Source organism: Pomacea canaliculata, linkage group LG7 (genome assembly GCF_003073045.1).
Source record: "Pomacea canaliculata isolate SZHN2017 linkage group LG7, ASM307304v1, whole genome shotgun sequence".
Classification (NCBI taxonomy): Eukaryota; Metazoa; Mollusca; class Gastropoda; order Architaenioglossa; family Ampullariidae; genus Pomacea; species Pomacea canaliculata.
In genome coordinates, this window is record NC_037596.1 from 18,545,892 (window position 1) to 18,560,411 (window position 14,520).

A 14,520-nucleotide genomic window follows, 5' to 3' on the forward strand; every position below is an offset into this window, starting at 1 on the left:
TACAACAAGTACAGCTGGTCCTCTTTGGTGATTTTAAGATAGTTGCCCATTCAACGGGACCTAAGCAGGGATGCACAAAAAACACGTTTTTTTTATTTTAGTAGAATAGCAGAGCAAAAGGAATTGCACTACTTGCGGCAGGAATGGACACGCAGAAAAAATGTAGCAGTTAGAGAGAAGAATACCCAGCACCCAGCTCTCGTTGAGGCTCACAAAATCCTGCAATACCAACCCTTCCCAATAATCTGGGTTTGATGAAGAACTTCATAAAAACCATGGACCGGACTTCACCACATTTCCATTAGCCACATGAAAATGTCTGTGGACTCAGTGAGACAAACATCAAAGAGGGAGTTTTGTAGGTCTTAAGATTCGAGAGCTCTTCACAGAAGACCGGTTCAACAACTTGCTGCAGGCTGATGCGAAATAAACATGGACTGCCTTTAGTCTAGTGTCTACAAACGTTCTCGTGAATGTTACAGCAGAAAACTACAAGGAACTAGTAGAAGACATGCTGATGCAGTATCAAAAACTTGACTGCAAAATGTCTCTAAAGATCAGATACATTTCTTTTCTTCCAATCTGTATTTCTTTCCTGACAACTTGTGGTATGGTTAATGATGAATGGCCAACGTTTTCATCAAGATATCGCAACGATGGAAATACAAATACCAACGAAAATTGTCTACTATCATACTGGGTTACTACAGCAGGACACTCCAAAAGATGCTCCTGAACAGCTGAACAAGAGACACGCAAAACCAACACTTGGTTTTTCGTGATGTACACAATAATAAGTAAAGATTACAAAATTGAACTTAAGCCAATTTTTGCAGATTGATTGTAATATACGTAGCGTGTATTTGAAAATAATTGATGAGAACTTGCAAATTTTATTTCAGTAACATGTCTTTTGTAAAACATTTGTTGATCAGTGTTAAGTTGGTGTTTGTTTGTTTAAATCGTATTTATAAAGAAAATATAGTCAAAAACACTCATATACCTCCGTGTGAATGGTATTTATAAAGGACATAGCCAAGAAACATGTCCATACCTCTGTTTGCTTCAGGTCTACCGGTAACTGAGCAGTGATGTTTTCTTGAGTTGAAGGGGTTTCCTTGTTGTCTACCGTTTCACCAGACTGTTCCTTATGTGAGTCATCATCTACACATCCAGACACTGATTTATTTAGCTAACTACTAGGAGAGATGAGTTTTTATTACATATTTAGCTGAAAGTGAAATCAGCGAGTTCATCTCTGACACTAACGGTACTGGTACATAAAGTTCAAGTCTGCCCGCTATAAGCTGACAAAGAGATACAGAAACACACAAGTATAAAAGTTATTAAGTTTAATAACAACAAAACGATAAAAAGCTTTCTTCTGGATATGCACTTTTTAAAACATAAGGGATAAGGAGGACGAGCAGACACAGATGCTGACGACGACAATGACGATCACGAAAGATAAAATATTTACGACTTTCGAATGACTGTTTTCAGTACATTTAACATTTCGATTATCAAAGAAAACATTTGAATAAATTTAAACAACTATAATAAATTGAAACAATTATTCACTTCGTCAAATACAAAACAAATGCCTTCTATTATGTGTTGCATCTAAAAGCTACCGAATTCGCTAGTGTATTTGAAATTTGAATAATGTTCGTTTTTTTAGGGTTTTTTAAAATCGGACCGGTATTTATAAAAAAACACATATTCTTAAATCAATTAGATACCTCCGTGTAAATGGTATTTATGAAGGACATATTCAAGAAACACGTCCATACCTCTGTTTTCTTCAGGTTGGCAGAACTGGTCAGAATGGGCGTGTACATTTGTCTTGCCGTCTTCGATATTTTCATCAGAATTTTGCTTCTGAACTTCAACCACATTCACTTGATTCATGATTGGTGATAATATATTTTCTTTGTTTTTTTAATTCGCTACATAGTGTTTCTTCCCACCGGATCAAAAGAAGTATGATGGCTGTTGCGTGTCCTTGCTGGGTAGTTGACTTTGTCGCCAAATTGCTACTATCACTAGACTCTGGATGGCCAGTTCTAAGCGGAGACAGCAGCCTGCATCCAAGCCATGAGTAGGAAAGACTAAGGATTTAGCCTGGGATAGCTTGCTGAGAAGCAGTTGTTAATAATCCGATATTTCCCAAGACAGAAATTCTCCAACTGCTTTAAACCACTTATGTCGACTAGTTCTACTTTAAGCGCTTTATCTTCCACAGCCTTCACGTAAAATCTTTTTTCAGAAAACGCTGGAAAGGCTTTGACTTCTGAGTTACAGATTACTTCAACAAAAGTGATCACGTTGTCAGCGTTTTTATTTTTCGAGAAATAGCGTGAATGACCTTTAGATAACAATGTTGATACTAGTTATCTCCTCAACGGGAAAAGAATGCTATGTCTCTTATCATACATAAACTTGTCCTTAAGTCTCGTAAAGATTCGGTTATACTTTATCAAGTTTCAGTGCAACGATCTCCTTCCTTAACCTTTGCATTTAATTGTTTATTGCTGAATATAATCGTATATATAGTGCTTTGTAAATTATCGTCACTGAAACAAAAAGGCCTACTGATCTTCAATTGTTGTCGTCGTTGTTTTCATCGATCGTGTACTTGCTGTTCGACGTTGCCTCCTCAGTATATGTTTTAAATGGGTGGCTGCCTCACTTATCCTCCTGGTTCACTGAATGATCACTAAGACGTACCCACTTATTATATTCTCATTCAAAGTCGACAAGACGATAGACGTGTCGGTTCTCCAGCTTGCATCCTAGTAGCTCATGAACATCCACAAATCCACATAAAATACACCTTTCTAGTTAACAAAGTTTCTCCAGTTATATAATCATCGTTCCCATTTATTCACTTCTAGATGAATAATGAAAAAACACATAATCACATATAATGAAAGTTCTTTGATCAACCTCTAGTGTTATGCTTTTTGAGAAACTACCACGTGCGGGGCCACTGATTAGGGTCAGGATCACAGACCCGTTTTCCAGAAAACCTGTGCATGAGGTAGACAATGACTAGACCACTGATCGGTCGCTGAACGTTGCACCGAAGATAACACACTTTTTGCAGAAAGCAAGGCCAGGAAGGGACTGATTGGCACCATGGCTTTTACCAGTCGCGACTAACCCATGGTTCGGTCGCAGTTTGTAGTTAGCTTTGTAAAAAGCTGATCAGTCTGACTACATTGTATATAATCGTATGTTAGAGCAACTGCAAAAAGAAAATACAAATTTAATATAAATACCATATCATAAAGCAGCACAAGTTCCCATGATCTTACTTAAGCAGCGGTAACACGAGAAACTGACAACACTAAAATTTTCCGAAACATCCCTGTTTTTCTCTGTTTGCCGTGTGACCAGCAATGCAAACTTTCCACAAACGGTTTGGTAAACCTGTGTGACTTCTGTCTGCGGCCTGTTTCCGTTATGAATTCCGTGCTAAAGATTTTGCGTCGCTTTTCAGTTTGTCCACATGGCTTCCATGACCGCTTGCCAGCTTGACCGAACATTAAACCTTTCGCTTTTCACGGAGTGACTTTTTTATAAATTGATCATGAATTATGGGTAGCGCGAACATATTTTTTTCTCGCGAAAGATCTCTTTAGAAGAAATGAGCTTCGTATCCGTTCGTCAGGCAGAAGCTTAAGCAGCGGGCACACCAGAAACCAAAAACGGGTTATCAAACATGTTTTTCGAAAACAGCGGTTTGGCAACTGTTTCACAAACCAGTTTGGGAGACTGTTGGCCACTCACCAAAACGTTTAAGTACGCTTTGTTCACATCAGCTGATAACAGAGTTCATCTCATCTTCTAATATTAGTTTATTATGTCTAATTCTGATAATGACCGCACTATTAAAACTGTTGAAAAACAAGTAATACCCGTCAATTCATTAGAACATTACACTGTCGGCAGCACAAACTAAAAAAAATATATATATTTTGCGAATTTACAGTCTCATCATAGTGAAGAAAAGTGTTATTTGCTGAGTTAAGCTACAGCTGTTTGAAAATTAAAGAAAAACAACCGTGAATTCGAACCACTTTCTTTTGCAATTCTAGCCGACACATTCACCACATAGGCTTCAATAAAGTGTGTCCTGTAGTGCTATTTACACTTAGCTTTAACGATATAGTGACGAAGGTATGATTTTCCTCCAAATTTTATATTTGTTTTACAACTTCATAATTCCACGAAAGCAGATATTCCCTCAGACACAGAAAACATTTTATACCGACATACTAAAATTTAGATAAACAGTGCATCCGTTTAAAAATTCCACGATGAAGTTTCTTCAAATCACTCACTCACTTTACCCTCCGTCAGAGCCTAGTTAAGCTATGTTGACACGTCATTCCATAATTTTACAGTCACAGGTGAGTGAGGTGTTAGATAAGTCTCCACATCCTTCGTCATCATCGTCGTGGCTGTTGTTCTCATGTTATGGACTCGATGCCACGTTTATCTCGGGGCTAGTTTTTGAAGGGCGGTGACTTTGTCCCTTCTCCTTTTGCTACATTATATTACCCAACCCTCTGAAGAGTGATATTCCTATTCACGTTTGTGCCAAATGGGTCGAAGGATGCTGCGTCAATAGTAGATGAACAAGAGTAGTGTGCGCGCCTGCGGGTTCGGATCCCGTTGCAATAGGCTACTTACGCCCAAGACCGTTCATTTTCCATTTCCGCGGAGGATATTTTTGTAATTGATACCGGAGCAGGTACTGACATAGTGTTTAAAGTTGTAGCTGACCAGCGAGATCATTATCATCGTCATCGTCGTTCTCCTGATCCTCATCTTCGTCGTCACTGTTGCTCTTACCCTCTATAGTGACATTTTAGATGTGTAAAGACTTCCACCTAGCGGCGATTTAGCTTAGTGTCGGGATGGAAAGTGAAAGGTTTGATTACAGAAGATGGTCTACAAAGTGCAGTGTAACAGACAAAATAATTGCTTAAACAACGAGAGTAACGGATCCTTTAGAGAGACCGGCATTTGATCGCATTCTTGTGTTCACTGGGAAGCAGGTGTAAAAGGCGGGTAGACTTATCTTACTTTACGACTTGTGAACACTTGTTACAGTGTTTTACAGTTATGCTGTATAAAAACTAATTTCCTTATTCTGTCTTTCAAACCTTTTGTTTAAACAATTTTAATCACGCTCTGAAAACCCTTTGACCAGGCTGTACACACGACCTGGGCGACCTAAGGCAACGCTGTTCTTTGCTGAAAGGATGCGCAATTCTCATGAGCTGAGAAACATTTGTAGGTGACACTAACACTAAGCCACTAATGTTGTTAAAACTAAATTTTCCAGCACCTAATTATCTGGTTCATAATTCCGTACAATGAACAATCAACATTCAACGTGAAATTTAATGTGAATCCACCGTCCTGTTAGCATACAGTCAAGTGACAGGCAGCTAATGACAATGACAAATAAGTGTTCATTGTACCTAATAGAAAGTAAACCCAAAGTATACAATAAGTACACATGTTGCATCCCCGTGCCTCCCAAGTAAGTGGAACAATGATCACCAGCTCTATGATGCAGGGTCCACCATACTTTGTCTTCTTGCAATCTTCGTTTTTATTCTGATTTACTCATTCACTTCTGATAGGCTTTCTCATTTGCTTATTTACTCCATGAAAAGCGTTTGCCTGTGTTTTACACGAACAAAATACATCATGTAATATTATTTACAAAAGGTCATATCTACATAGATTGACACATAACGTATTACATATACACCATCAAAAAAGAAATAACATTTGTCGTAAACAAAAAAAACCCTGGTGAAACATTTGCTTTTAAACTGGACATGTAAGTGTATCAATTTACAAACCACTACTTTTAATATTATTTGTTGTTGCTTAGACACCCACAGCCTTGTGCTTTTAACAGTACGTGGTAACAGTAGTTAACAATAGCCTTAAATAAACTGACAACAATAGAAAATAGGTTAAAAAGTGACAGCAAACAACACTAAGTATAATTAACCAAAAAAAAAAAATTCATATTACTGTTAACAAGAAATCCTTCATGTGGAAAAACAGGTAAATATATAAGTGAATTTAAGGTTATTCATAAAAATAAGGTAACGTAAAAGTGGCACTAAAGTATCTTCCAGATAATGATTATAATTATCACCATTATTAGAGATTAATGTTATTCACTCACCCTTGAGTAGTATGGAAACATTGATATTATACACAAACACCAATTCACCAAGACAATTTCCTCATGTTGAGCTTGGATAAAGGTACATAGTACTTAAGTATATATGGCAATGTTGTATAACAAAAACATGTAAGAAATCATTGACTCTGGTAGAGACAAATTGCAATGACTTTTTAGGATAGAAATTAGAAAAAACAATAGTCAGTGCGAAAAGTGAACAAAGACAGAAAAGAATATGTGTTGAATTATATATTCAGGGGGGTAAGCACAGAATCGTTGAAGAACTCCTATCCACCATTTCATTTCTTGTTTTTTTCTGTCTCGGTGTCCTAATGTGTCTAGGACGACGAGTTATCGGTGAGGACCTGCGCTATAGTGCGAACAGTTACCTCGCTTGAGATGAGAGTGACGGCGCTTAGCCTGATGTTGGTGTCGCGGAAGATCTGGTCAATTATCATGGTGGAGGACACAGAGTCCAGGCCAAAGTTGGCCAGGTTGGTGTCGAGTGTCACCAGTGACTGATCCACCGTTAACACTCTACTGGCTAGCTGTCTGATGTAGGAACGGTACACCTCAAGGCGAGCTGCGGGTCTTTTGCTTGCGCCGCAGAAAAATTATGGTGCATGTCAAAGGTCGTAGGATCCACGTCTGGTGAAGCAGAGAACTGAAATCGTTGAAGATGCCCCAATTCACTGGCCTTCAACCGGTCAAGGTATCGGTTTTTGTCCATTTTCATTGGACCGCAATGTGGCCAGTTCAGCATCAACAAAGGAGACAAGCTTTCGTCGATCTCTTTCTCCGTCATAAGGAGAAAGCCTAAAGATTCCAGTTTATGCTGAACCTTCTCATTGTTTTCAAGCAGACCGGTCAACAGTGGACCCCAGCTAAAGGACTGAGCAGACAAGCCGAGATGTCGCCTAAAGTAGGCCAGACCATCCAAAAACGCGTTTCCTGCAGCATAGTTGGCTTGCCCGTGGTTGCCTAAAACAGATGTTGCGGAGGAATGCATCACAAAATAGTCCAGAGGCAGATGCTTGGTCAGAAGATGAAAATTCCAGGCACCCTTGACCTTAGGTGCTAAAGCTTTGTCAAATTTATCTCTGTTCATTGAAGAAAATGGCGCGTCATCAAGAATGGCTGCACCAAAAAATATTCCCTTCAAAGCTGTGTTGACAAACGATTTCCCAACCGAAGACAAGGCCTCCTGGGTAGATCGAAGACTAGTAACATCCGCATGGAAAACGCGAATGTTACAGTGGAACTGGCTGGAGATTTCTTCGATGTTTGAGCAGTGCTTTGCCGACGGTGTTCTTCTCTGGATTATTGCGATGTTCCTCGCTCCCTGTCTGGCGAGGAATTTCACGCAGATCCACCCGAGTCCGGTGAGTCCGCCGACAACAATGTACACAGAGTTACCATCAAACATATTCTGGGAATCAACTTTGGCGAACATGCTACCCGGCATCAGTTCTGTGAACGTCAGCATGTTGCTGAGTCTGTCAACGCTGGCATCAAATTCAGAATTCGTTGCATCAGAATTTTTTAAGAAATGCAAATGTCTAAAGATACTTGCCAGCGTGTCTTTATCCTTTTCTGTGAGCCAGTCCTTCACGTCTGCGACAATCAGCGCCAGTGTCAAAGGTCGAAACAGCAGCTGTGTATCAACTGATTCGATTTCAACTTTGGGGCAAACAGCCGTGAGATATGTGATTGCTTCGGATGTTAGAAGAGCATCACACGTGACAAGACTCTTGGCCTTTGACCACCGCTTGACTAACGCAGAGGTCACATCACAATCGAGTAGGAAGAAAGAAATAATCGTTTCAGACTGGATAGTGACAGACTTCAGATTTCGAGACTCTGCAATGGTGACTCGTCTTTCCTTTGAATCCAGTTTCATTTTCAGGACACGTGCTAGCCCCACGTGACTCTCAGAGGTCAATATGGTGACGTCACCAGCGCACACTTTCTCGGACAGCGCAAACAGAAGAACGAGCTTTGTCAAGTCTCCCAGTCGATAGCCTGGCATCAGTGAAGCTGGCACAGTTGTGTCTGAAGGTACGGATATCCTACTTCCAGCCTGAGTTAGACAGCAAGCAACGGTCACCTCATCGTCTTCTTGTACCCTCCGACCTACTGTCTCGAGAGCAAACACCGAGTATTGCTTTGAGCCACCAGTGTCTTCGTTATAAATCATGGTGGCTTTCGTAAGGGAAGGCGATGGTAGAGCAAACAGGAAAGAATTAATGAGGACGTTGGATGTGTCGAGGTCCGCAGGAGCTGAAACTTTGACAGCAAACGGTTGCAAAGCAGCCTCTGCATCATCTGTCACCACCAGGAAGTTTTCGTCTAAATTCAACGGTGCGTGTCTGAGCGAAGGCACACTAGTGTGCTTGTCGATGCGAGTCACTCGATTAACATAAACAGCTTCTGTTGTAATTAAAAATTCTGAGTTATCTCGAAATTCTCGACGATTCGAAAGATTTTGGGCCATGAGGCTTAGAAACGTGGAGGTCACGTGTGTAGCCGGGAGGTGAAGGTCGACGGTGACGAGGCTGGGGTACACGTGCTCGCCCTGCGCGGTTCTCATCATCCCCCAAACACCTGTCGCGGCCGGGCTCACCTGGATGTGGTCCACGGACGTCTCAACCTTTGGCCACGCTCCATACGTGCAGATGTAAACCGGCATGACATAGTTTAGGTCACGTGCAAGTCTCAGTACACTGTGAACAGCGCCGCAAGTGTTGAGCATCATGGTGTCCAGGTCGTCACATGTCATGTCCTCTGAGACCTGAGTGTGACACACAACCACTATGGCTGGGGCCTGGCTTGCACCTTCCATCAGAGTCGTCACCTCCTCGTGAATCTCGTCCCACACCCTGGCTTGGTCAGTGAGGCGTATAGTCTTGACAGTCTTGACATCGCTTCTGTCAGGACGTGCTTCTGTGTGTAGGATAAAAGCATCTTCAGAGAGTGGGAGGTCTGCTCCCCATGTATTACAAACACGTATCCACTTCATTGCCATTGTCATTGGGAGACCAGAGTGATCCTCCACGTTGATTCTGATTAAAGCAAGTTCATCCACAGTAGCTAAGACGAGTCCATTTTGTGAAAGGAGGGTTAGCTTGTAGCTTATACGTTTACCTTCGTCACGGAGAAGGCGAGAATGAACGTACATGAGTGTTTTCAGCTCGCTTAACACCTTCAGCCCCTTCACTTCCTTTGGAAGAAAATGCAGATCGCCGGTGCCTTTGCTGCTGCTTAAGATAGCAACGGACTGGAACATGGCGTCCAGCACACACGGGTGGATGGTCGTGCTGACGAAGTCCTTGGCTACCTTCGAGATGACATTGATGTGGGCAAGACATTCACCTTCACCTCGGTAGACCTTTTCTAACAAAGCAAATGTCTGCCCGTATTCAAACCCCAGACGTTTCAAAGAAAAGTAAATATCACTTTTCTTGACAAGAACAGGGCATTTGTCACAGATGTGTTGCAGGTTAATGATGCCTTGACCTGCGTGTGTGACTGGGCGCCACTCGATGTGGATGTGTGCAATATCCCGCTCGTCCTTTCTGATTGACAGCTGCAGCTGATCCACAGTCTCTCCAGACACCTCGCCAGCTCTTGCTTCAAGTTCCAGAAACTCGTCTTTCTTTGCTGACAAGGGGCTTACAAAAGTGGCTGACACCACTGGCTGGTAGGTGGGGTCACACCGCGATCTGCTGGCTATGGCCAATCCCGCCTCCAGGTAGAGAGCCCCGGGGACAATAATTTTACTGCTGACGGTGTGATCATAGACGAAAGATGTCGTGGAAGTAGACAGAAAGATCTTGAACGTGTTTGTACTGGAAATAGGGAAAACGAAAAGATGATGATTCACCTTTCCAGTCCCAGAAGCAATCAAAGCATGCTCTGTTGTTGGCTTCAAATGTACCTTTTTGTCGAATGCATACCTGGGAGCATCAACGATGTCATGGCAACCTTTGTACAGTGCCGCCCATTTCACATCGATGCCTAGCTCATAAAGGGAAGTAGCTGACTTCAAAAAAAAGTTTTTTTCGGGAGGTTTGTGCATTGATTCAATCAATGGTACGTCCTCAGTGGGAAAGATGTCTGCCATGTGTGTCTTCAGGACTGATTTTGGACCGATCTCGAGGAACACGGTGTTCGTGGGACTTTCTTTTTTCGCGGCCTGAACTGCCTTATGAAAAAGGACGGTTCCCGAAGGTGGTTGACCCAGTAACCCTGACCAGGAGCACTGGTCATTTTCTCTCCAGTTACCGCAGAAATGTAGAATGTTTTAGGAGGTATTGCCTCAAGGTTTTCCAGTGCTCGAGCAAGTTGTCCTGGCAAGATTCAACAAACTGACTGTGGTAGGCCACAGGGACATTGAGGGGAATCATTTGGACTCGCTGTTTTCCGGAGTATAGATGAGGTGCCAGTCTCTTTTGAATTTTTGTCATGATGTCGCTGTCAGCGCTCACAGCACAAGCCAAGGGACTGTACTCCAGAGCTATGCTTGCCTTGTCGAACTCACGGAGAATTTCTCGAACCTTTTCTACGCTGATGTTTTTGACTACCATCATCTTGCCCCCAACACTCTGTGAGAGGATCTTGGACCTAAAGTAAATTATCTTGACAGCAGTCTCAAGGCTAAGACAGCCTGCAGTGTAGGCCGCAGCGACCTCTCCAACACTTTGCCCAACCACACAGTCCGGACTGACTCCGAGGCTTTCCCACAACGCCACTAAGGCCACCTGGCAGGCAAAAATTGCAATGGGAGAGAATACAGGATCGTCTGTTGGAGCTTCCTTGCTAAGATTGTTTACCAGTGACCACGGATTCTCCTTGCTGATATCTGAAAGAATGGCGTCAATTTTCAGAATTGTCTCTTGAAAGGAAGGGAACTCTTCCATCATCTGCTTGCACATGCCGGGTCGAGTTGTGCCCATGCCACAGAAAACAAAGACAACATGTCGGAGCATGGTTGGCTGGAGCGGTAAACCTTCATTGATGGATTGAGAAACAATCTGAAAAAGATCTTGCACTCCATCAACAGCATATGCCTTTCTGAAAGAATAATGATCTCGCCTGACAGAACTTGTATATGCTACACTGGTGAGAAGACTTTCTTCGTTTTGTTGATCTTTAATCGCATCGCTCGTTCCCAAGGATTCCACTTCTCGCAGAGTCGCCATCGACCCTCTCAGTGCCTGCTCTGACTTTCCAGAAAAGCAGACGACATTTATACTCGATTTTACAGGGTTTAAACATTTCTTATTATAAGCCTTCAGAACAACATGGCTGTTGGTTCCCCAAAGCCAAAAGAGTTACAACACGCCATCTTGTCCTCACTTTCCCAGCTGACAAGACTTTGGGGAATGACGAGTCCCAGGTTGTCAAGGTCTATGAGTGGATTGAGTTCTTTGCAGTGCAAGGAGGGGACAATAGTGTCATGTTTCATCATCAGCAGAACCTTGATGACACCGATGACACCAGCGGCTGCCTCTAGATGACCGATGTTAGTCTTGACAGAACCGATGTAGCGAGTGCGGGGCTGGCCCATCGCCATGAGAAACTTCCCTAGGGCTTTCACCTCGACCGGGTCTCCTGCTTGCGTTCCTGTACCTGTGGGAAGTGTTTTTACTTGCTGACATCCAAGTGTTACTGGTACCCAAGGGCGTACATCTTTTCTTAAAAAATTATCTTGTCCAATGTAAGTGTAACAGTAGCATTTTAATCTACTTTTGTATTTAATAAATTATGTAGCGTATATTTTCTTCTGACATTACTTCTAAATAGACAAATAAAATAAGTTTAATATTATTGTAAGTTTGTATGCGCAATGTGTCATTGTAAAAACAGATGGATGTTTATTTCCGACTACAACTGACTATGCGGGCACCACATTGAAGACTTTCCAATAGAATATTAAATAACTTTTTGTGCATAATGAAATATTTGTAATACGTAAAATTATGCATGTTATATAGAATACTTGCATATACAAACAACAAACAGTGACATCTACCATGAGCCTCGATGTAGTCCAGCCTGGAGACGTCGACGCCGTACTTGGTGTAGATGTCTGTCATCAGCTTCTCTTGCTGTGTCCCTGAGGGAGCCGTCACTGGCGTCACCGTGTGTCCGTCCTGGTTGACCCCTGACACCACGGTCGCCCAGATGCGGTCGTTGTTGTCTAGTGCCTGAAAAATCGAATAAGTTAGCAGTCAATGTTTTTATTCAACAACCTAGATACGAAGCCGTTTACACCATGTCTCCGGTTACCTATGCTATTCATTGTTATTCAAATAATAAAAGTTTTTGGTTGATATTTGCTCTTACTTGAATGAACAAATGTAAGTCTGTGCGCGAACATTCATAGATGTGTACATGTATGCATAAGATTGATGCAGACAAGTGAAGTACCTTCAACGAGCTTTTATTATCAGTAAACACTTTTGTGTCCAAAAGGCGAAGTTGAAATAAGTTCTGGAATCCTAACACTCCAGTCAACACTCACGTCCTTCAAGCGTTTCAGGACCACAATCCCACAGCCCTCCCCCCTGACATAACCGTCGGCATCAGCTGAAAAGGCTCTGCTCTGACCGGTGGGAGACAACATCTTTGTTTTGGAGAGCTGGACGAACATGGTTGGTGCGCCAATGTAGTTGACCCCTCCACAGATGGCCATGCCACAGTCACCTGCAGGAAAGACTCGGCGTATACACAGCGGGTTCTACAAGACAAGATTCAGAACTTTATGTCTCTCCTCGATGCTACGTCTATAAACATTTAAATGAAGCGAATGAGAAGTTTGTCGTCAGGGAACATAAATACAACTAAGTAAAATATTCACAGCTGGACTTCACAGGGACGGAGAGACAGAAGGATGGTTATGACATTTGTTTCTGTCTTCCAGTCCTCACCGTTCTTGATGGCCTGAATGCCCTGGTGGATGGCCACGAGTGACGAGGAGCAGGCTGTGTCGATGACCATGGAGGGACCCAGCAGGTTGTACACGTACGATACCCGGGCCGCTAGCATGGAGCTGCTGACCCCAGTAGCCGTGTAGCTGTCCACTTCCGGTGACCCCGCGGGATAAAAAACGGCGTGATCTGACGTCATTGCTCCTGCAAACCACCAAGTCCTACTTTGTCTGACATAAACATTAAGGAACATGGCACGGGGTATAAGTAAAGACTGAGGCTAACCACTGTGGAATAAAATGACAATTATGACGAGTGACTGAAATGGCGGCATCTCTTTGATTATCTGGCGGACAGATTAATCGTCATTCAGTTTATGACACTAGTGTTATTTATGTCCTACATGACGTTCTGATTGGCATCTTGAACACCATCGACTCTTACTTGTTTGTGAGTAGAGTTTTGTATCCACTTACCTACAAAGACGCCAGTGTTTGTGCCAGAGATGTGGGTAATGCCGCCATTTTCTAGAGCTCTATAAGTGCACTCCAGGAGAAGGCTCTGCTGGGGGTCCATAGAAGCTGCCTCGTATTCACTGATTCCGAAGAAGGCGTTGTCAAACTTCTCTGCACTAAAACAAAATGAACTTCGAATCTTCAGATGGCTGAAACAATAGAATGTGTGCGCGAACGTGTCACTGAGAAACATTTCAGTAAAATAAGTCTTCTTTATGATGGACTTACTCCTTGACAAAGCCTGCTTTCCTGACATAGGCTGTTCCTGGTTTCAGGGGGTCGCTGTCGTAAAAGGCGTCGATATGCCACCTGGAGGCCGGGACGTCCGTGATGTGGCTTTCGCCGTTCTTGAGAAGTCTCCAAAAGTCCCGGATGTTCTCAGCCCCTGGCGTGATGGCGGCGATACCAACTATAGCCACAGCGTTGTCTATATTCTCATAGGTTGATCTCTGCAAATGACTTTAACCTTAGTAAGTTAAAAGCTGGCTGTTGGTTACTTATACAAAAAATGACATCTGGGTTTGTGAATCTCGCCAAAATTTTATGTCAGCATTCAAATGAACTTTTCTTGGCGTTACAGACTCACCGCCACACTGTTCCTGTCATAAGAGGGAGGGTCTTCGGTCTGCTCTGGAGAACAGACTACACCAGAAGTCTCTCCTTCCTGGGGTGAAGGGGTCACCATGCTGACCGCAGTTTCACTTGACTGCTTCTCGACGGCAGGACGCGCAGGGTCTGCGGTCTGCTCTGAAGAACTCGAGGTGACCTCGCCTGTGGTATCCGTTCTGCTCGTCGTTTTACCATTTGCTTTTATAATTGCATAAAGTAGATAATTATCTACACAATTAGT

At 42.8% G+C, this 14,520-nt stretch overlaps 1 protein-coding gene across 1 annotated transcript in view; it reads right to left on the reverse strand.

The window, feature by feature from the left end:
- LOC112567859 (highly reducing polyketide synthase cla2-like) overlaps positions 1 to 14,132 on the reverse strand; it is a 50,679-nt gene extending 36,547 nt beyond the window's left edge. The window contains exons 1-4 of the mRNA XM_025244715.1: positions 13,899 to 14,132; positions 13,632 to 13,786; positions 13,156 to 13,359; positions 12,750 to 12,931 (exon numbers count right to left, since the gene is read on the reverse strand). Coding sequence (XP_025100500.1) covers positions 12,750 to 12,931; positions 13,156 to 13,359; positions 13,632 to 13,731 — 486 coding nt within the window. The 5' untranslated portion in view covers positions 13,732 to 13,786; positions 13,899 to 14,132. The remainder of the gene's footprint in view (positions 1 to 12,749; positions 12,932 to 13,155; positions 13,360 to 13,631; positions 13,787 to 13,898) is intronic.
- Between the last annotated feature and the right edge of the window lie 388 nt (positions 14,133 to 14,520).